Consider the following 24,298-nt stretch of genomic DNA (forward strand, 5'->3'; position numbering starts at 1 on the left):
CTGATACAGGACAGCTGCGCCCGGGTGCTACTGTTCCGAGGGACAAACAAGGAGATAAAGAACTACAACAGCCAGTCTCCATTCCAGGTAAGGGAACTGCCTACTGCATTATCACAGATAAATGAGGGGTTTGTTTGGTGGGGGTAGGCATTGGAGCAATACACAAACTACACAAACGTACAGGAAACAACAGCGTAATTAATAAAGGGAATAATACTTTTTTATGATTAAAGATTGCAAAGTTTGAAGCATTGTTTAAACACCAGGGCCCTAGGACTTCACGTTCACTATATGTATAGGAAAATTACAGTACAGAGGGATCAATGTAAAATTGTTTGATCATGGGTAAAAGTACGTGGCTGGGTAAAAGGCTTCTGAGGAAGTGGCTGGTAGCCACGAAACACGTAAAGTGGGCAGCCTTCAATATGTTTTGGGCATGCCTTTACTATTTTTATAGATTTTTTTAAAAAATTTCTATTTTTTAACGGACGAATAATCGGCTCCTTTGGTGCGCCAAACTTGTGCTCTTCTTGGCTGGGTAAAAGGGAGTGCGAATAAGAACCTGGTGGAAAGTGGGGAGTATTGTGCTAAAATGGACACGTCAGTTTTAAATCAGTCTCTGCCCTGTCTCCTCTTTCGAAGTGGAGCAATGTGCGTATTGACACAGGATAGAGCGTATCAACCCTGATGGTGACAACATGAGGAAGGGGGCATTGCTTAAAGGGGTTGTTCACCTTTAAATTAACTGTTAGTATGATGCAGAGTGTGATATTCTGAGATAATTTGCAATTGGTTTTCACTTTTTATTATTTGTGGTTTTGGACTTATGTAGGTTTTTATTCAGCAGCTCTCCAGTTTGCAATGTCAGCCGTCTGGTTGCTAGGGTCCAAATTCCCCTAGCAACCATGAGTTGATTTGAATAAGAGCATTTTTTTTTTTTCTGGATGGGGTCAGGTGAAAGCTGGAAAGGTCATAAGAAGAAGGCAAATAATTACAAAATTTAAAAAATAAATAATGAAGACCAATTGAAAAATTACTTAGAATCGGCCATTCTGTAACATACTTAAGGGGATACTGTCATGGGAAAACAGGTTCTATTTTTTTTAAAACGCTTCTGTTAATAGCGCTGCTCCAGCAGAATTCTGCACTGAAAGCTATTTCTCAGAAGAGCAAACAGATTGTTTTATATTTCATTTTGAAATCTGACATGGGGCTAGACATATTGTCAGTTTCCCAGCTGCCCACAGTCATGTGACTTGTGCTCTGATAAACTTCAGTCACTCTTTACTGCTGTACTGCAAGTTGGAGTGATATCACCCAGCAGCCTAAGAACAGAACAATGGGAAGGTAACCAGATAGCAGCTCCCTAACACAAGATAACAGCTCCCTGGTAGATCTAAGAACAGCACTCAATAGTAAAATCCAGGTCCCACTGAGACACATTCAGTTACATTGAGTAGGAGAAACAACAGCCTGCCAGAAAGCAGTTCCATTCTGAAGTGCTGGCTCTTTCTGAAAGCACATGACCAGGCAAAATGACCTGAGATGCACCTACACACCAATATTATAAATAAATTTGGAATCAGACAGCCCAAGGAGAATCTGGATTGTCCAGGTCCAAACCAGACCTTTAAACAGATACTACTTCTGCTTCTGAATCGGTCGGCTTCTCATTGAAAACTTAATTTTATTTCTTGTTACTGTGCCTTTACATATTTTTTTTTCCTGGGAAAAGCAAGCGTAGTTTCGGGGGTTACAGTGATTGAATCCCAGCAATTCTGATTAGGGGAGAAATCTAATTGTCTTCTAGAAATGGTTTCTTCTCTTTTCTTGAATTATAATGGGGTTAGCGCATCAGTGGAGACAGGGAGGGTGGGGGGGGGGTTGACAGTAATAAAATAACAACCAAATGTTTTGTTGATGGATTAAACTTGATAGACGTTTGTCTTTTTTCCCCCCATTCTGCGTAACTGTGTAGCTCAGCTCCGAGGAAGCCGCTGATTAGCTCTGTATTTCCATCTGTCATAGTGAGATTCTGAGCCCACCTCTTCGGTTCTGTGATGCCTGTGACATATTTTATCTGGAGAGACTGTAACGCGGATATAATGTTTCTACTCTTTCTACTTAATTCTTTTTGGGGGACAGGGTCCCGGCATTTCTAAATGGACAGGGATAATATTTGTACATACATACATTTGTAGCACAGGTGGGGCTTTGGGCAATATTGATTTAAAGTATATTATAATTAATATATAGTATTGTATAGGGCTGTTCATTATATGCTGCACCCTTAAGCTGTGCCTACTGTTAGCAGCCACCCACACAGAATGGCCTACCAGTTAAAATACAATATATATATATATATATATATATATATATATATATATATATATATATATATATATATATATATATATATATATAAAGTGAGAAAGGCCGTGGGTCGACCGAAATGTCAGACCGTGTTTTAAAAACAAAACTTAAATTTTAATTAGTAAGACCTGTGAGTGCGGATTCTTCTGGATATATTTTGTTTATTTTGCTGCACCCAGGCACATTTACCGCAGTTATCGAGAGTGCCGCTATCAGAGTGAAATATATATACGCATATATATATACTGATACTATAGGCCATCTCTCCCTACTATACCTGCTATCCCACAGTCACACTCCCTTCCCAGAGACTATTATCCCACTGTTACTATAGGCCATCTCTCCCTACTATACCTGCTATCCCACAGTCACACTCCCTTCCCAGAGACTATTATCCCACTGTTACTATAGGCACCATCTCTCCCTACTATACCTGCTATCCCACAGTCACACTCCCTTCCCAGAGACTATTATCCCACTGTTACTATAGGCACCATCTCTCCCTACTATACCTGCTATCCCACAGTCACAGTCCCTTCCCAGAGACTATTATCCACTGTTACTATAGGCACCATCTCTCCCTACTATACCTGCTATCCCACAGTCACACTCCCTTCCCAGAGACTATTATCCTACTGTTACTATAGACACCATCTCTCCCTACTATACCTGCTATCCCACAGTCACACTCCCTTCCCAGAGACTATTATCCCACTGTTACTAGACACCATCTCTCCCTACTATACCTGCTATCCCACAGTCACACTCCCTTCCCAGAGACTATTATCCACTGTTACTATAGCCACCATCTCTCCCTACTATACCTGCTATCCCACAGTCACACTCCCTTCCCAGAGACTATTATCCACTGTTATTATAGGCACCATCTCTTCCTACTATACCTGCTATCCCACAGTCACACTCCCTTCCCAGAGACTATTATCCACTGTTACTATAGCCACCATCTCTCCCTACTATACCTGCTATCCCACAGTCACACTCCCTTCCCAGAGACTATTATCCACTGTTACTATAGCCACCATCTCTCCCTACTATACCTGCTATCCCACAGTCACACTCCCTTCCCAGAGACTATTATCCACTGTTATTATAGGCACCATCTCTCCCTACTATATCTGCTATCCCACAGTCACACTCCCTTACCAGAGACTATTATCCCACTGTTACTATAGGCACCATCTCTCCCTACTATACCTGCTATCCCACAGTCATACTCCCTTCCCAGAGACTATTATCCACTGTTACTATAGGCACCATCTCTCCCTACTATACCTGCTATCCCACAGTCACACTCCCTTCCCAGAGACTATTATCCTACTGTTACTATAGACACCATCTCTCCCTACTATACCTGCTATCCCACAGTCACACTCCCTTCCCAGAGACTATTATCCTACTGTTACTATAGACACCATCTCTCCCTACTATACCTGCTATCCCACAGTCACACTCCCTTCCCAGAGACTATTATCCACTGTTACTATAGGCACCATCTCTCCCTACTATACCTGCTATCCCACAGTCACACTCCCTTCCCAGAGACTATTATCCACTGTTACTATAGGCACCATCTCTCCCTACTATACCTGCTATCCCACAGTCACACTCTCTTCCCAGAGACTATTATCCACTGTTACTATAGGCACCATCTCTCCCTACTATACCTGCTATCCCACAGTCACACTCCCTTCCCAGAGACTATTATCCCACTGTTACTATAGGCACCATCTCTCCCTACTATATCTGCTATCCCACAGTCACACTCCCTTACCAGAGACTATTATCCCACTGTTACTATAGGCACCATCTCTCCCTACTATACCTGCTATCCCACAGTCACACTCCCTTCCCAGAGACTATTATCCACTGTTACTATAGACACCATCTCTCCCTACTATACCTGCTATCCCACAGTCACACTCCCTTCCCAGAGACTATTATCCCACTGTTACTATAGGCACCATCTCTCCGCACTTTCTCTTTCCAAAACTATTATGCCCATTGTTACTATACGTACTATTATGCTGCCTGCATAGTCAAGAGGGACATATTCAGTAAAATTTTGAGCTCTCTTTATCTATCCTTTTATCCTTTGGCTTGGGGGGGGGGGGGTAGCCCTCATTGTGGATCCCCTTAAAGGTAACTCTGATTTAAATGACCAAGTGAAAATCCAACTTGCGTTTGTTTTCTGGCTTTGCAGTCACTAAAATACTTCATTGTGAACATTTTGCTGCATCTGACTTTCTTTCTGGAAGGCTACAGCCGTTATTAGACATATAAATCCACCTGCCTCGCTGGGTGCAGTACAGTTAACAGGGTCCAGCCCTAAAAATGTCCATGTGAATTCATCAGCGTGGAAAAAACAAAGGAGCTGTTCCCTTTCCTTCCCCGGGGCACCAATCTGAGATCTCAGAATACCGCAGCTCCCTTTGATTGTGAGCTCAGTACGTCTCCATTGAAATGTCAAATCAAGCAGCTGTTGTGCTTTGCTTGACATATATTTTAAAACTTGTACTAATATAGATCAATGGGAGCCACGAGCTATGGGTACCATGAGCTTTGCCAGTCAGGCTCAGGCTGGGATTTTTTCTTTTTTTGTTAAAATAAGAGTATTTGCTGATTAAACTCGGAATCCTAAATATAAAATGTATGAGCTGCCTGTGTTCATAGCAGCCCCATTGTTGCCCACAAAATGCAAACTCAACATGGGTTTGATTTGCCATCATGGACCCTAATTTGCACCTGCATAGGGAACCCCCCGTGTAAGTTTCTGCACCCACTATTATGCTCCAGTTCTTGGAAATAAATATGCATTATGTTAAAAAAAGTGGCAATTTGCTCATTGTTCTTGTGATTTTAAACGAGCCCTTCCGTCTGATGGATATGGAACAATTCCAGTGCACTAACGTTTAAATATCCTTTAAGGTCGATGCATTACTCATATTGCTGCCAGAATATCTTAAATATATTTATATAATGGAAAACCATATTTGCCTTTAAAAGCTGCTAGACAAAGGGTTGTATTCACAAAACAGGAGCAAATTTTCATCTGTATCAGTAACCCATAGCAACCAGTCGATTAACGGCTGCTTGGTCGCTATGGATTGCTCCAGTTTTGTGAATCCCACCTTGATGTGTGGGAGAAAAAGACCTGACTTGGGGGCAGAGCTTTGTGTTGCACATTGTATGTTACTGTCTGATTTAAGAGTATTTTAATCCCAATATAAACATGTTTCATTGAGATAAAGTTTTTTTTTATCTGACCCCTCAGGACATTGAAGCCCTCAGGATATTGTTGTTAGCCTTGTGCAAACTTTGAAGCTGAAACAGAATAGAAATATCTTTGGAGTTTTTTCCTCGGCCCCCAGTGTAAAGATGGACCAAGAGTCACCATAGTCCATTGTAGGTTGACATTATGTTTTGTCTTCTGTAATTCCAGGAAACTGTTGGAAGAGGTCTATGTTTTGCCATGAGGTATAATAACATTGAGTTCAGCTTAATGTTTCAATTTCACTTATGAAGGTGGTGCAGTGTTTGCCACCTTGGTTTTTAAAATTCTAGGGTGTTGGTGCCGCTTCTACTGTTCCAGGATCTGTGTGTGAACAACATTATTGTTTAAAGAACTCTGAAAAGGGGCTTTGGTGAAACATGTCTTGTTCACCACCACCCCCATTAAATGTTGTTGTAGTGTAACTGTTGTCTAGCATTCTTATTCTCTGGTAAAGGAGAGCCAACCAAAAGATGGCATAAATTATAGACCTCATGCAACCAACAGGCTTTCTGTGAAGACTCACCTTAGTGGTCTACTGGGCCGGCGGGGACGCCCGCTGCGTTGATCCTTCTCTGTTGGTTGCTGGTTCTCTATGGCGGCGCACACTTCTGGGTTTTATGCCCATCGACGTTGGCGTCATGACGTCATCGCGCAAGGGGGCCAAATTCAAAGAGGTATTTAAAGGGGCTTTTCATTCAAACTCATTGCCATTGTAGGTTTTGCTTGGTTAGATTCCTGGGTGCTATTTTGTCTGTTCTGATTCCTGTTTTGATCCCTGCCTGTCTGACTAATCTGAATTTCGTGATCCTGACCTTGCCTGTTGACTGACGATTCTGAAATCTGTATTCTGACCCATGTCTGTCTTGACCATTCTGATTGAACTCCCGTCTTTGACCCTTGCTGTCTGACTCCTCTTGAATTCAGCCCGCACTGACCCGGCCTGTCTGACTCCGCTTTTGCCGAACCCTGAACTGTACCTTCCGTCCAAAAACCTTGCTAAACGACTGTGCCCCTTCGCTTGTCCAGAACCTTTTGTTTGCTTCTCTCTAATTAAGACCTGGCGGAATCCTATTAGCTGAGGGCTCCTCCCGAAGTGAAAGGCTGTTATAGGCAGAAGCAGAGCTGAGACCAAGGTGCCTAGCACTGGTTCTGGATTCAGGGTGCCGATCGATGTTGGTGTCAACCCATCCTTGGTCTTGTCTTTGCCTTGTGCATATTTACACTTCTATATTTTGTTCTGGTGTGTTGTTACATTTATCCTTCCAAATGGTAACCCACCAGCACACCCTGGCCTATCAACAAAAGCTGGTCCGGTGCACCCTCCAAATTCACCAGGAAAAAGAAAAGATTACCAGCATACAGGACTCCATGCAAGCGGGGTAAACCCTGCATGTTTATTGAAGTGTAACGTTTGCGGGGGCACGCCCCTTTGTCCGATGGGGACACCGTTCCTTTAATACACTAATGTATTTTCCATGATGATTGGAAGAAGTTAAGTACACAACATACAAGGCATATCACTGCCAAAGCTCACACATATAAACCACATCTTTTGGTAATTCTAAACCAAAATCAAAGTTAAGCCAAAAACAATTGGAAAACCTAAAACAACTTCTATATTAATTGAACCAGGCATATAGCTGTAGAATAGCTGTTAAATAGAATCCAAACTATTGTTCTTAGAAACAGAATTGCTTCTGCCATATTCTCCTTAGAAGCTCTTAAATCTGATTTTCAGTGCTTGTATTTAAAGTTAGCAACTAGAGTTAGCAACTCCGACTCCAGATACCATAAATTGCTGATAACTATACAACTCTGCAAGACATTATTCATAATTTCACCCTAGCTTGGTGTCCATGGATTTCCACACATTGGATAGGTAGTATTTGTCACTCTAGCTGTCAAAAAACTTCTAATTGCTGGATCCCTCTCCATTGGTTCCCAAATTGTGGGTGACTTGGAGCAGTCTCAGAGGGGCTTAGCCTGAAGGCCAGTTTAAGTGAGAATTGGGGAGAAAGGGCTTTTCTTCTTCTAGATACACCTGAAACCCAGCTTGAAGATCAGTTAGGGTGAAAATTGGGGTGAATATGTATTTGCTGCCCTAGATATTATTGGAACTATGGCCGAATGACTGATACACCTATATCTGTACCCATTTTATGAGCTACAAGTGGATTAGACCAAAGGTTAGACATTCAAGGGGGAATCTGATCACATGTTGAACCTTCAGTGGGGGATATTAAAGGGAAACTATCTAAAAAATTAATATAAACCTCCTCAATCATTATTCCTCTCTCAGCATCTGTTTCTCTTCATACTGTCTTCATGCAGCAGTTGGGTGTCAGATAAATGATCCACAAATTCTGCATGTAGAGAGACAGGATTTCTGATTATTTTAATAGAGTGAGCTCTAATACATCTTCTAGGCAAAAGGAGCCCCTCTACAAGATATATTGGATCATTCATCTGACAACCAACTCCTGAATGAAGACAGAAGGAAAAGAAACAGATGCTGAGAGAGGAATAGTGAATATAAAATTGTTTATTTTAGAAACGGTACAACATTTTTAATTGGTTGTATTTAGAAAGTTTCTTATTTCAGTATGCTGAAGCTTATATTAAATTTTCATTTTCACAATAGTTCCCCTTTCCGAAAAGATGGACCTTCAAGTAGGACTATGACCAAAGATTGGACCAACCTTTGGTCCTACTTGAAGGTACATCTTTTTTTGTTTTGACAACTACTTCATTAAGACTTAGAGGTTACTCAGATCTATTACATAATTTCTGAAGATTGAATATGCCTTTCCTAGACAGCTGATATCTACTAGGAGTTTTCCCAGGAATTCCAGCTAGCCTGATGGACCGCTAGAACCACAGACCACATCCCACCCGCAGCCTGGGAACTCCAGTCATTTCTCAATGCCTGGCCCTTGACTTTTTCTTGAGATATTGCCCATAAAGTACCTGACATCTGAAGACTATTTTAGGATCATTGTCTTCTCACTGTCAAAGCACAGATGGAATAATGAATCATATTTGAAGGAGCTAAAAACATTATAAGGAGTAAGAAACCGTTGCTAAGAGACTTTTTTTCCCTTTTTAATAAGTAAGTGGGGTATTATTGGCAAGGCAGTGAATAGCAGCAGTGGCGGAGAGAGAACTAGTGTAGATTTTTTTGGAGGAGGGTACGAGAGACTTGTGGGTGAGATGAACAGTAACAGCCGGCACAGCAACAACTGAAGGTAAATATTCCCTTCCATCAAAGCAGTTAGAGAATCTTTATCCGAGGCAGAAATCCTGCTCATTGGAGCACTTCTGCGCTACTGTATTAGCTACTTAGCATTTAACCCTTCCGCTACCACTGTGGGTTAACAATCCACTGACCGAGCAGTTAATTGCTTCCACTGGGGATTGCTGGTTAATTTACAATTGATCCGTTTGGTCAAGAGAAGAAACTCACCATCAGCGCTGCTGATGCACTAAAATGTGCAACCTCCTGGGACTCGGCACGGCAGATAACGGCATCATTTTGGGGGTACAAATTGGCCTTGCTAGAGGGGTTTAAGGCATATAATATAATATAACAGAAGGCTGGGGATGTTCTATATACATCTCATGCTTGCAGTTCCCTATCACTGCTGTTTATGAGATTTACGCAATGTGGGGGATGCAGCTGAGTTCGTCCCCCGCCTCTACCTGCTGGGGTGACACTTGCAGAGATTAAACAGGTCTGTTGCTTTCTTTTCTTTCTAACGTTGATTTCATTATCTTCATTCTACTTTCCGTTCTTATTGTAGTTGTTTTTCTACTGCATTATGAGGTTCCCTGTGTAACAGGTTCGCTAGATACTGGGATGCTTCCTACTGGGATGCTGAGTAGCCATGGGAAGTGCTTGACAGGTTGCCTTTGAAGGTAGATTTCATCTTGCAGGGGTAATTAAAGCAGATCTGATCCAGGCAAGGAAACTTATTTGGAAAGGGAATGCAGTAGAAGAGGCAGTGCAGCCTGCAGTACTTCTGTGTTACCCAGGGACTCGCTCGATACATAGAGCAGTTGAGGATCTGGCTCGGAAGAAGGTTTGTGCTCCAAGCTTGCTGCCGTCTATTCCATTACATAACCGCAAATACAAACAAACACTGGAGGTTTCAAGGATGCTCCATACACATCCATGCTCATTAAATTCCATGATGGAAGGCATTCTACATAGAACCCCAACGGCAACAGGGCTTCTGGTTTTGCACCCCAAGAGAATACTCTGGCCAAAGCACCTCCTACTCTTGTAAAAATTCCATGTTTTATTGCTGGAGAAAATGCATTGATAACGATTTTATTGAGTTAAGAGGACATATAGAAAGAGAAGATGGAAATCATTAGAGAGAGTGGTCCCTTCACATTGGAATAGAGTAGCAATAAGATATCACTGAAGACAACAGTGACATCCATGATCATCTTGTAGTCCCTCGACCTGGCAACAGCTAAGCTTAATTATATAAGGCATTCCCATTCATGCAGTAGCACATGATTCACAACTCGGCTTCAGGGTATTCCTCCAGCCAGGCTTCCTAATAGGTCACTTTGATGGATGGTTGGAGTTCCACCAACAGTGGGAGGCTTGATGTCCATCCATTTCGTTATTATTTGAATGTGATTACCTTAACGAATTGCATTAATAGGCACTCTACTTTGCGTCTATTTTAGACCACTTTGTGGGTGCATCCCTGAACGATCTCTGCTGACTTCTATGTTCTTGAGTGGTACTCAACCGGTGGCTTTAGGGTGTTCCACTGAACAGGCAGTTGATGCCAGGGCAGAAGGGAATTTTGAAATGGGGGTTGTTAATGACATTCTTAGTTCTATTACATGGAAGAATGTCGTCCACCAGTACAAGGAGACACATCTCTTGAAATAGAACTCCAGGAGATATTCCATTAGATCAGATCAATTACTGAGTAGGAAGCCAGGAGAGTCTGAAGCATTTGGCTTCTTTCAGGCGCCATCATTTTTAAGATTTTTATATACTATGTAGATCTGTTGGCAAGGCTGGATCTGGTCTTTCTTATTTTTTACTTTGGATGTGTTCCCTTTAGAAGCTCTAACTCGAGAGCTTTTGAAATGGGTATTAGAAAGAAGTTGTTGGAAAAGAAAAAGCTAACCAATGTTTTCGGGTGTGTTGAAATTCGGGAGGATAGTTGAACAGAAGTTTTTGACCTCTAGGGTTTGTCTGTCATTAAATGGCCTTCTTCAACAGCTAGTTGATCAATACAAGAAGGGAGACTTGCAACCGACCCAACCCACCACCCATAATTCCTGCCTTATTGTTGTGTCTGGGAGTTATCCTGCTATGTGTTCTGGGGACATTATACTGTACATAGAATTGGCTACTAAACCATTAAGAACTCAATGTAAAAAATTTGATTAATAATTAACCTCCCCAGTCACAAAAATCACCCTCTGCCTATGGGGGGTGTATTGTGCCTGGGACCAGAGCACTTGTTTTATTCCTCTGGGTATGAGGGGATGAGAGAAGGTTCTATTGCCCAATGTCGGACTGCAGGACTGCTCACCGGGAACCCAAGATCTAGGGCCCACCTCCGACAGCCACAGACCCCCTGTATGACACAAACACTGTAAAAATCCCTCCCACTGAATACTTTGGTCAAGGCCTTCCCCACTCCTGGTTCAGACAGTGGGACTAGCAGGGAGGTTTTTTTTGTTTAAAGTATCCTGGTGGGTCAGTCCGACTGAGTTCTAGGAGCACATCTCCGCCCTATGATAAAATGACTATGGGTTTGCGTTCATGTACTCTTTGCTGCCTTCTAACTGTTTTTATTTACTTTAGTCAGTGGCCAAAGGCTTTTAGTGTATTCTGGGAGTTGCACAACAGTCACAGCATTTGGACATATAAAAATAGCAGAGCTAAAAAAAAATCATTGATTTGCCGCAGGAAACAAATGTAGGATCTGATGTCTTGTGGTTCTGCACAGCCCCGGGTACAGGGTATATATCTGAAAGAAGAAGAGCGAGTGCTCCCTATATAGGCTGCATATATATATATATACTCAGTAATACTGTAATATTGCACCTGGGCCGTCTGGTTTTAATCTGCTTGGTTTGACAGAAAAGAGCCATTGATAATCACCCTGTCCCCTTGGGTAATGTTGATTCTTGTGGTCTGTCCTTGTGATATAGCCAATGTTATGTTTTGGGTAGCAGAGGATGAGTAGAGTATAACAGTGCTTTATTAGCAGAGGCATGCAGGCATTACATAACAGTAAGCTTTCACTTTCACTTTCAAGCTGTACAGAAAGTCCTGTGTATGCACAGTACAAGTCCTGTGCACAGTGACACCCGCAGGCCATTTGTATAAACACCACAGCCAAGATCACTTATTTAGACATCCAGGACTAATTTGGTACCTTGCAGCTTTAACCATACCTCCCAACATTTTGGAAGTAAAAAGAGGGACAAAAAATGTTTTCGAACATAGCGCAGCAAACGTTTTTGACCACGCCCTTTTCTGTGGCCACAACCCCCGAATTACCATGTTCATTTTACAAAATTTGGCAGGATATGAAAGTTTGAAAATATTTCTCCTTGTCTAAATTTTTTTTTGTGTCTCAAAATTGTTACAAAAGTATCTTATTTGCACCTGTTAGCTGTTCTGGGCTCTCTGCTAAAAGCCAATTAAGTGAGAAACATTGTTTATTTTTCTGGCTGTTCAGTGCAGAGAAAATAGGGACTTTCCAGTACAAATGAGGGACTGCGGGTTGAGCTGTCGAAAGAGGGACTGTCCCTCTGAAAAAGGGACAGTTGGGAGGTATGCTTTAACTCTGTCACAGCACAGCTTTAACTCTTTGTCTGTTTGCAGACAGTAAGGTCTGTTTGCAGACAGTAAGCACACAATGCTCTGCAAAATCAAATAGCTACACACACACAGTATACAAATGGAACAGAGGATATTACATATATTGCCATTGTTATTACAGCACTGTTGCACAATGGAGTGAATGGAATGAACAATAAAATACCTTGAGCAGACCAAATGTCCCTTGTTGTGCCACAGGCTGGATTGGGTCCAATGCTTATGCTGCCCTTGCACCAACGTGAGAATGAGAAATCATTGTCTCTGGACCCAGATAAAAGTTGGGCATATGTAGCCAGTAAGCTGGTACTCTGGAGGGGCAGGAGGTGTATCTACTCACTTACAATCAGTGGCATAGCTGGTTTTCAGCAGGGCCCCCCTGTAAAAAAAAAACTTCATGGGGCCCAGCTCATGGCAATCCATACCTGCCCCTGACCACCTAATCTCTGCACTCCGCCAGCCCTCTCCCAACCCCTACCGGCCCATTCTGATTCCTCCCTGCATTTTCCCTCCCTGAAGTCCCCACTTAAAGGGAGATGAGGGATTATTTAGAGCTATAGAGGAAGTGGACCCCCTGGCCACAGGTTCTGCTACCTCTATACACCACTCCCCACTATAAGCAGCAGTCCTGCCTTGCTTTATGGCTGATATTCTAGCTACCTGTATAACAGAGCATTCTGTCCCAGTGGCTGCACAGATCTTATCTGATCCTCATTGTAAAACAGCCATCCTGCCCTGCTTTATGAGATTCTAGTTATCTGTATAACAGAGCATTGCTTTCCCAGTGGCTGCACAGATCCTATCCGATCCACATTGCAAGCAGTCGTGTGTCAGAGAGCTCTGCAATGTCCGGAACAAGCCCAGGCCCTGCTAGGGCTGGTCGGGCTACCAGACAAAGTGAGGCCCAGGCCCAGGATGGGTGGGGAGGGAGGAAACATATTTTCACGGACAAAGGAAAGACTTTGCCAGGGTTGAGTTTTTGGGTGGGAATTATGGACAGAGGAAGGACTCTGAGAGGGTCTGCTAAGCTAGGCCAAAGATTCATGGACTCATGGACTAATTGCTTATTGGTGGTGAATAGTCTAAAATCAGTTTGATTTAGCTAAGCTGATGATTATTATTGTAAATTGATTTACTAAATAAAACTTTCCTATCTGATCCCCATTGTAAGCAGCAGTCCTGCCCTGCTTTATGGCTGAGATTCTAGCTATCTGTATAACAGAGCATTCTGTCCCAGTTGCTGCACAGATCCTGTCTGATCCCCACTGGAAGCAGCAGTCCTGTCCTGCTTTATGGCTGAGAGTCTGGCTATACTAAAACATTCAGGACCACCAAGATCCTATTTTGAACCTATTTGTCGCATAAATTAGCAATATAGAGATATATATGTTCCCCAAGCTCAATTCAGTAGTGATGGTCCCCTAACACCTAGGGGCACATTTATTTAGCTCGAGTGAAGAAATAGAAGAAAAAAAAGTCTAATTTCGAATGTTTTTATTGGCTACTTCGACCATCGAATTGGCTACTTCGACCTTCGACTTCGAAGCGAATGTTTCGAACTAAAAATCGTTCGACTATTCGACCATTCGATAGTCGAAGTACTGTCTCTTTAAAAAAAACTTTGACCAAGTACTTCGCCACCGAAAACCTACGAACATCAGTGTTGGCCTATGGGGAAGGTCCCCTTAGGCTTCCTAACAATTTTGTGATCGAAGGAAAATCGTTCGATCGAGAGTTTAAAATCCTTCGAAATGTTCGATTCGATCGTAGGAAATGCAGTAAATCCTTGGGATTTTACTTCGACGGGCGAATATCGAGGGTTAATAAACCCTCGATATTCGACCCTAAGTAAATGTGCCCCCTAGTCTTAACCCTAACCCTAGTCCCCTGGGCATAAAAATAGCATAAAACTATGGCAGCCAATTATTCCCCTCTTTTCAGAAGGAATAGTTAAAGGTCCCATGGAGATTTCTTGGATCAGAAATCCCTGTGTTTGGTTTTGCCCCAATTGAATTCCCCAGATGCAGTAAGTCCTTTGTGCCTGGAATAATTCTGGATCAGATGTGCGGAATAGTCAGCACTCGCCATGGGATCCGAGCAGCTGTTTGTTGTGATTTCCCTGCGTTTCAGCACTTAGTATTGTCAGGTCCGTCGCTCCCCAAAGCTGCAGGATGCGCCTCTATTCTGCACAACTCATTATGATTTGATTCAAGGCAATGCAGCCTTTCAGGAGGCTTGATTAGCCCTTGTGGTCTGGAACAATGAGATAAAGACATATCTGAATATCAAATCACTCTCCGAAAAGCAGCAAACGCGCACTGCATTTACCAAACAAGCCCAAATAAATAGCTATATATTCTTTCTTTGAAGCACCGTGGGGGGTGAACTATGGTTCTGGGACATTCCAGCTTTTTTATTGCTGAATAGCGACATATTAGGATAATGATTAGCAAACACCCAGAGGTTATGTAGCCTGTTAGGGCTGGGAATACTCCCTCGGCTCATTGTAATTAGTGTAATGCCTTGTTAATAACCAAGTGGCGAAAAGAAGAGCAACAGCAACAATTAAGATAGAGGACAGAGGTTTTTAATACTTTGGATCCAGGCTCCCCTAAGAAGGTTAAAGGTCTAGAAATCAATAGAATATGTTTTTAGCAGTCATTTCTGTATTCACTCTAACAAACTCCCATGCACTTATCTGGGCCCATTGGGTATATGACCTAAATCTTAACCTAGACCGTTAACAGCCTATAAGGGTTTTATAACACATAGCAACCAAACAGATGTAGTAAATGTAGAATGCTCATAGGGATAACTCTTCCTTACTGCTCAGGAAGTCCCCAGTCAATTGCCTATGACCCGAGAGAGGTAAGTATTGCCCCATTGGCACAAGGCTACCAGTTTCTGCCTCCAGTGTATACAAAGGGAGGGAACATCAGCTTCACACTGGGGGTCTGGGGCCTAACGGGGCTGCTATCTCAGGGCTCCCCAACACACCAGCCAGATGTACCTTTATTATTTCGCAGGGGGGGATCTCAGGTGGTCAAGGAGCAAGTATGTGCCCACAGGGTCCATCTGGTTTCTTGCTGTTGTCCCGCCAGCCCAGTCCAACGCTGGGGCAACGTCTGCTTTTAGACTTTAGCATAGTAAGAGATGTTTCTGCCAGAGGATCTGAGGTGAAGGTAGATCTCAGATTCTAAGGATCCAAGATTAGATTTCGAAATGTAGGGGTAACAAGGACCCAGGAATGAGGTTAGTAAGTAACAGACTAGCATCCTGTCAGGGCAGAGACACACACAGAATAGGGGAGATTAGTCGCCCAGCGACATATCTCCTCTTCTTCGGGGCGACTAATCTCCCCGAACTGCCTCCCGCTGGTTAGAATATAAATCGCCGGCGGGATGGCAATTGGAGTGCATCATTTTCCGAAGACCCGAAGGTGCCTCACAAGGAAACTTCTGGCGACTTTGGAAAACAAAGCGCTCCAATTGCCATCCCGCCGGCGATTTACATTCTAGCCATTGGGAGGCAGTTTGAGGTTTAGTCACCCCCAAGAAGAGGCGATTTATTGCAGGGCGCCTAAATTTCCCCGAATCTGAGCGTGTCTCTGCCCTCATAGTACACCTAAGAGGTAAAAGGTATTCAAAAAAGGCATAGTTCTGTGAGGCATCAATGAGAAGTACAATTAAACTAAATATTCATGAAAAGCATGAACTAATTGGATCATCAGGATCAGCTTACCGCTTTCCCAGTTGGGTCCGGGTGCTCATGCCCCAGACCTTCAGCATAGGGGAGTAATTCACGGCACTTCAATGACAGCCAGGCACCACTCCGGAACATCCATCAAACAAATAGTAAAATCCAAGAGCCAAAATTTTTTTTATTTTACATTATGTCTAAAAAGATAAAGCCTTACGCGTTTCGTGTCATCCAGGGACACTTAATCATATTAATCATAATGTAAAATAAAGAAACATTTTATTTTTATACTCAAATTTTGGCTCTTGGATTCTACTATTTGTTTGATGGTGCCTGCCTGTCATTGAAGTGCCGTGAATCAATGAGAAGTAGCTTGACTCAAGAAGCGACTTCAGTGTGCTAGGACTCCAGGTAGTGTGAGCCCACTGATTATCTGGTACTGGACTCACTTGCCCAGCCCAAATCTCGCCTAAATCTATATAGGCTAAATTTCCAGGACTATGTGGGTGACCAATTAGACCAGTGGTTTGTGAGCCACATGTTACTCTGAGTGGCCTCAAAGCAGGAGCTTATTTTTGAATTCCTGACTTGAAGACAATTTTTGTTCATAAAACCAGGTGCAATGCCAAACAGAATCGTCTGTAGGCTGTCAGTCCCCATAGGGGTTACCCAATAGCCAATCACAGCACTTATTTGGCACCTCCAGGAACTTTTTACATGCTTCTGTTGCTCCCCAACTCTTTTTTACAGCTGAATGTGGCTCATAGTTAAAACAAAAGTTGGGGGCCCCTGAATTAGACATTCTGCCCAAATCTCCCATAGCTGGTCTGGTCCTCAGTATTTCCTACTGCTCACCACTGCGCCGGGTTAAAAGAAAATTGTTCTAGGGGCCGATTCACTAACTTCGAGTGAAGGATTCGAAGTAAAAAAACTTCGAATTTCGAAGTGTTTTTTGGGCTACTTCCACCATTGAATGGGCTACTACGACCTTCGACTATGACTTTGAATCAAACTATTCGAACTAAAAATCATTCGACTATTCAACCATTCGATAGTCGAAGTACTGTCTCTTTAAGAAAAAACTTTGACCCCCTAGTTCGCCACCTAAAAGCTACCGAACTCAATGTTAGCCTATGGGGAAGGTTAACAAGTACATTTGTTGACTAATCATTCTTTCATTTTGGGTTATTTCATTAAAGCATCCGTAATCTTCTGCAGTATATGGCTATATGGGTTTCCTGTATACAAGAAATAAACATCGAATCTGATTATCCTTCAGACTCAACATGATCACAAACTGTTTTCATTTTTCATCCTTTTCATTGACAGGTTGCTATTATCGCTGGGAATTTTGAACTTGCAGAATTTATTAAGAATCACAAGGAATCCGATACTGGTGAGTAGAAAAATAATCTGTCATTGCCATAGTGGAGATCTCTAAGGTACAAGTGTCTCTGGACTTTGCCTTCTTATTATTCTTGTTATTCTTATTATTTGCCTTCTTCTGACGATTTCCAGCTTTCAAATGGGGATCACTGACACTGGCAGCCAAAATAACGATTGATCTTTAAAGCTACAATGTTATAGTTATTGTTACTTTGTATTACTTATCTTTGTATTCAGACATTTTCCCATTCATCGTCTAGTCTCTCATATAAACCATTATCCCGTTACTAGGGTAATTTAAACCCTAGCAGCAACATGGGTGCTGAGGTTCCCAACTGGAATGCTACTGAACAAAAAGCTAAATAATTAAAAAATAAAAGAACACAAACAGCAAATTGTCTCAGAACATCAATTTAATAAAAGATAATTTAAAGGTGGACAACCTCATTTAATAGAAGCCAAGTCCACTTGGAGTTTACGTTTCCCTCCAATGTGCAAATGTTAGTACACAAACAGCTGGAACCAATGAAGCTCAGTCCTCCTGGCAGAGACACACAGTCAGATTCAGGGAGATTAGTCGCCCGGACATAAATCTCCTCTTCAAATCTCCCCAAACGGCCTCCCCCCCTTCTGGAATCTAAATCGCCGGCAGGATGGCACTCGGAGCGCTTTGTTTTCAAAATATGCCCCTGAAGTTGCCTTACGTGGAAACTTTTGGTGACTTCGAAAAACAAAGCGCTCCGAGTGCCATCCCGGAGATTTAGATTCTAGCCAATGGGAAGGGAGATTAGGCACCCGAAGAAGAGGCGATTTGTCGCCGGCGACTAAATCTCCCCGAATCTTCACTTGTGTCTTCACTTAAGGTCTCTGTACCTCTGGGCTGTCCTGCCTTTGTTTACCCTATTTTTTGCCCCATTATTGTGACTGGGAAAGCACAGAATTGTTCGAGACCAACAAGGAAATTTTGTAGATCTGTATCCAGTGACTAAAGGTGGCCATAGACGCACAGATAATATCGTACAAAACTAATTTTCGTCCGATATTCGGTGCGTGTATGGTGGAAAAAGAGACGACCGATATCGGCAGAAGACTTGGATATTGGTCGGCTCATCGATCGGGCTGGATGGAAAATTTTGATCGGGTGCCTTTGAAGGCACCAAAACATCTGCTGTTGTTAGTGCTGAATCGTCAGATACAGGTAGAATTCTATTGTTTCTTTCTGTATATCTGACAAATCAGCTCTACACGTGTGTATTGAAACGAATGATCTTTCTTGGAAAGATCTTTTCCAAGAAAGTTCGTAATTGTTACGTCTATGGCCACCTTTAGTATGGAAGGAGCACACCTATGGCCTATGCCTTTCAAACCATTTATTGCAGCAGAAAATTCAGCACAAGCTTTCGGTGGATACCCCCTTTCTCTGGTGCAATACACACACCATATGCTTAAATATATTCCTTAACATGTGACACAATCACATGATCTATTAACCCCTTAGTGTTTTATATAGCACAACCCTTTGGTGTTTAACACATAGTTTAGATTTGATTAGATTCAACTTTATTGTCATTACACAAGTACAAGTACAAGGCAACGAAATGCAGTTTAGGTCTAACCAGTAGTGCAATAAGCAGTAAGTGCAGGATAAGGTATAAATTATAATTGGTATGTACAAGAATGAACTGGATAATATTTACAGAGTGATTACAGTCATATGAACATAATATACATAATATATATGAACATATATAGTTTGTAGTAACTATAATCAGTAGTTACAAGCAGATGAACAAATGTACAGGTTGCTGCAGTACAACAATATTGAATGTGCAATGGTAATGGGGATAGTGTAAGGTGGGGGGGTTTAAAGGAGTCAGTAAGGTGCAGAGTTCAGTATGGAGACAGCTCTAGGAAAGAAACTGTTCCTCAGTCTGCTGGTTCTTGTCCGGTGTAACCTGAAACGCCTGCCTGAAGGCAGAAGAGAAAACAGTCTGTGGGCAGGGTGAGAGGAGTCCTTAAGAACACTGCGTGCTCGACGAAGACAGTGCTTCTTCTGGATGTCCTCAATGGATGGAAGCGGAATCCCTGTGATGCGCTGGGCAGTTTTTACCACCCGCTGCAACGCCTTGCGCTCAGCAACAGAGCAGCTCCCATACCACACTGTGAAACAGCTGGTCAGGATGCTCTCTATTGTGCAGCGATAAAAGTTCACTAGGATGGCTGAGGACAGCTGGTTTTTCTTTAGTATTCTTAAGAAGAAGAGGCGCTGGTGAGCCTTCTTGACCAGGCTGGAGGTGTTGGTAGTCCAGGACAGGTCCTCCGAGATGTGAGTTCCCAGGAACTTGAAGGATGACACAGGTTCAACAGCCATCCCGTTTATGTGGATGGGATCATGGGAGCCACTTCTCTTCTTCTTCCTGAAGTCCACAATGAGCTCCTTAGTCTTGGTGGTGTTAAGGAGCAAATTATTGTCCGTGCACCAAGTGGCTAGATGCTGGACCTCTTCCCTGTAGGCAGTCTCATCATTGTTGCTGATGAGACCAATCACCGTGGTATCGTCTGCAAACTTAATAATGGTGTTAGATCCATTTACAGGTCTGCAGTCGTGGGTGAAGAGGGAGTAGAGGAAGGGGCTCAGCACACAGCCCTGTGGTACACCAGTGTTGAGTGTGATGTTAGTGGAGCAGATGTGGCCTGACCTGACATGCTGTGGTCTGTTGGTCAGAAAGTCCATAATCCAGTTGCAAAATGAGGAATTAATGTCCAGGGCTCTAAATTTAGTGATTAACTTAGAGGGTATGACAGTATTGAATGCTGAGCTAAAGTCAACAAACAGCATCCGTGCATAAGTGTTTTTATTGTCCAAGTGTGAGAGCACAGAGTGCAATGCTAAAGAGACTGCATCTTCTGTGCTCCTATTGCTGCGATAAGCAAACTGGTGAGGGTCCAGAGTTGATGGGAGAGAGTCTTTCAGATGTGACAATACTAACCGATCGAAGCACTTCATGATAATGGGTGTGAGTGCTACAGGGCGGTAGTCATTTAGGCACGATGGGCTAGAGTGTTTTGGCACTGGCACAATGGACGTGGACTTAAAGCATGTTGGAACAGCTGCCTGGGCAAGAGACATGTTAAAAATGTCTGTGAATACCCAGGCGAGCTGCTCTGCACATGCTCTAAGTACACGTCCAGGGATACCGTCTGGTCCAGCAGCCTTGCGCGCGTTGATCCGGCTCAGTGCAGTACAAACATCTGAAGAGGCCAGTATGATGGTTGAGTGGTCGGTTGAGGGAGAAATCCTGGTAGCTGGATGGTTGTTGTCTCTATCAAAGCGAGCGTAAAAGTCATTAAGCTCATTCAGAAAGCCGACATTAGTGGTTGTGGTGGAGTTGCTGGGTTTGTAGTCTGTAATGGCCTGAATGCCCTGCCAAATGCGTCGAGGGTCAGCGTTGGAAAAGTGATCCTCTAGCTTTAATTTGTAGCAGTGCTTGGCCTTTTTGATGCCCCTCTTCAAATTTGCCCTGGAAGTCCTGTAGGCCTGTGCATCACCTGACCTGAAGGCAGTGTTACGTGCCTTTAGCAAGAGACGCACCTCCTTGTTCATCCAAGGCTTCTGATTTGGGTATATAGTGATCTGTTTCTGGGTAGTAACACTGTCAATGGTGGAGTTAATGTAGACCAGAACAGAGGAAGTGTAGTTATTTATGTCCGTATGAGAGCCACAGGTGGCCTGGGAAGCAAACATACTCCAACTAGTCCATAGTTTAGTCCATATCCAACCATCATGGTATATCCAGTAGAGTATATATTATAAAAAAAAATACAATTATAATAAGTTATCTAAAACACTGCTTAAATAATTTTGCATAAGACATCTGTTCCTGTAAATTTCATAAAAAGAATCGTGAAGTAAAACTTTCATTTAATCCTATTGGAGAAAGAGAATTACATTTTTTCTATCCATACTACTTCTCTCTTTAGTAATTGTTTTTGGATATGACCTCCTCTAGGCAAATTCACCTGTTCTAATACCCTCCATCTGACTTGGGCCACTGAATGTTTATTGTAATAAAAATATTTTGCAACCGATAATTGCGTTTCAAAAAGTTCTCCCAATTTTTTTACTTTTGCCTTCCACTTCCGGTGTACAGTATAACTGCATATATTACTTTTATGTTCATTCAAACGTACCCATACTGCTCTAGATGTTTGTCCGACGTACACATATCCGCATAGGCATTTTATCAAATAAATAACTGTTGAACTGCTGCTTGTAAAGTGTCCATTGATTTTAATTGCAGTGCCCTTGGTTGGGTGTGTTATAGAGTCTCCATGAATGATGCCATTACAATGTGAGCAATTAAATCAAAAGTACCCAATTTCAATGGTGTTGGTTGGATATGGACTGAACTATGGACTATGTGTTAAACACCAAAGGGTTTTGCTATATAAAACACTAAGTGGTTAATAGATCATGTGATTGTGTCACATAAGCATACAGTATGGTTTCATTGTGCTGTATTTTCTGCTGCAATAAATGGATTGAAAGGCATTCAGGGTCGGACTGGGGGCATAGGGCCAACCGGGGATGCTCCTTCCTGGGCCCCCAAACCTCCCCAGGCACCCCTGCCCCAGTGGCAAAGACACTGTTCTGGGCCGGAAGGGAGTTCAGGGAGCAGCGGTTATAGCGGGTCTGGCTAGCGGGACCCACCGAGTTTTTTCCCGTTGTCCCACAGCCCTGTCCGACCCTGAAGGCACTGGCCATAGGTGTGCCCCTTCTATACAAAGTCACTGGATACTATTTGGTTTGGAAGCTGCCAGGAAGTGTTTGCACCCTTGAAAATCAAGTAAGTGGTGTGCGGAGGAACTTTGTATTGAACTGTGTAGATCTCTACCCGCCATCCATGTCCTAAACCAGCATTCCAGTTCTGTTGAGGAACTGTGTTTGCAGTTTGAATACATAAAACGCTTCCATTGGTGATGATGACTATTGTGCAGTGATTGGAGTGTGTTTCACTATTGTACTGTTTACGGAAAACCAAAGAAGGTTATTGTTGACTCCTGTTAGGAAGGCTTGTGTGTAATTCCAATGTCGGCATCTGTCCTTATCTCCAGGGACCCTGAGCAGGGAGCTTGCAGATGATAGAACATGTTTAGTTGGTATTTTAATACCAATCTTCAGGTATTAGGGAGTAACTGCTGGATCATGGGATTATAGGATGACATGAGATGATTAAGGCATGCGTATTACGCTCCAGCTACCCTGACCTTCAGAAGTGGAAGTTCTGAATTAAGTCAGGAATAGGTTTTCATGGGTTGTTGAACTACACCTCCCAACATCCACTCAATAAGAGATTTTTGTTAAAGTAAAATAGTTCTAAAAGGGTTAGAATACCCATTCTCTGTTTCCGTTCAGGTAGTGCTCTAACGGATGCATCTAAAGCAGGGTTGTTGATATAGATGGATATCTTTAGGTCTTGGGCCTCCACACATGGGGGGCTACAGTTATTAGAAATTTTAGAAAAACCAAAAACAACTGGCCTGCTAGCACCCTTGAGAATGGGCACCTTTGAGTGCATTAAATGTGCACATTGCACGGGCATTATCAAGGGTGATAGTATAGCACATCCCACCAAAGGAACCCCGATTAAGATTAAAGGCCACTTCACTTGTAATAGTTCTAATGTAATATACCTAATTAAATGCCCATGTGGGCTTCCCTATGTCGGGCAAACGTCAAGGTGTATAAAAACTCGCCTGAATGAGCACAAAAGCAATATAAGAAATTATAATCCCGAAAAAGAAAAATCAAAAAATGGAGACTCAAGTAAATTTGCAACAGAGTTATCCGTGGCCAAACATTTTTATTATGCTAAGCATACTGTTGCCCAAATAAGATGGACTAGATTAGAACAGATCAAGTTGCCAAGAGGGGGCAATGTTAATAAACAACTACTTCAGAGGGAGGCCTTTTGGATTAACAAAATAGATTCGCTTTCCCCTAGGGGACTTAATGAAAGTTTTGGCCTTAGATGCTTTTTATAGATCTTTTTATATATATTGTATATGACTTTTGTAACATTGTTTTTAATATGTTTTGTAACGTTATACTTTTTCAGATAAGAAAGCAGACTGTGATATTTGATCCGTATAATTTACACACAGATTGACCACTATCTTTTGGGACTTTTTGATTTGGATAAATACTGAAAGGGTTAATAAGTCACATGATGGATTAATTGCTCGTTTCCGTCTGGGGGTTGAATGTTTAAATTGCACTATGTTCATTGTTTCTGTATTGCACCTGAGGAAGGGGTTGTGTCCCCGAAAGCTTGTGTACTCAATAAATCTGCAAATGACCTAAGGCATTGCCTGCTTATTCTGGTGTGCTCCTTCCCACTTTGGATATACATTTGCTGTCAGGCCCGGACTGGCAATTTGTCAGTTCGGGCAAAATCCCGTGGGGCCGCTATATTTTTTTACAATTGGGCCGCAGTAACATAACTACCAGGGGCCTGCCGGAGCCGTGATAGCTGCTACCACAGACGCTGGGAATTGGAAGGTGAGGAGCGGGATTTCACGTGACGTGAGCCTTGTCCCAGAGCTGGCTGATTTTGAGAGGTGGGGCTAAAGGCAGAGGACGAAAGGGAGGGGGCAGCAAATGAGAAGGGAGAGAGCCTCGA

General features: G+C 42.7%; 1 protein-coding gene across 9 annotated transcripts in view; it reads left to right on the plus strand.

Annotated features, from left to right (window-relative positions):
• The window catches only part of shank2.S (SH3 and multiple ankyrin repeat domains 2 S homeolog), a 299,657-nt gene that overhangs the window by 101,902 nt on the left and 173,457 nt on the right, over positions 1-24,298 (plus strand). For all 9 annotated transcript variants that reach the window (XM_041561943.1, XM_041561941.1, XM_018260197.2 and 6 more), the window contains exons 9-10: positions 10-87; positions 17,559-17,625. In XM_041561943.1, coding sequence (XP_041417877.1) covers positions 10-87; positions 17,559-17,625 — 145 coding nt within the window. The remainder of the gene's footprint in view (positions 1-9; positions 88-17,558; positions 17,626-24,298) is intronic.

The sequence above is a fragment of the Xenopus laevis genome, chromosome 4S (genome assembly GCF_017654675.1).
Source record: "Xenopus laevis strain J_2021 chromosome 4S, Xenopus_laevis_v10.1, whole genome shotgun sequence".
NCBI lineage: Eukaryota > Metazoa > Chordata > Amphibia > Anura > Pipidae > Xenopus > Xenopus laevis.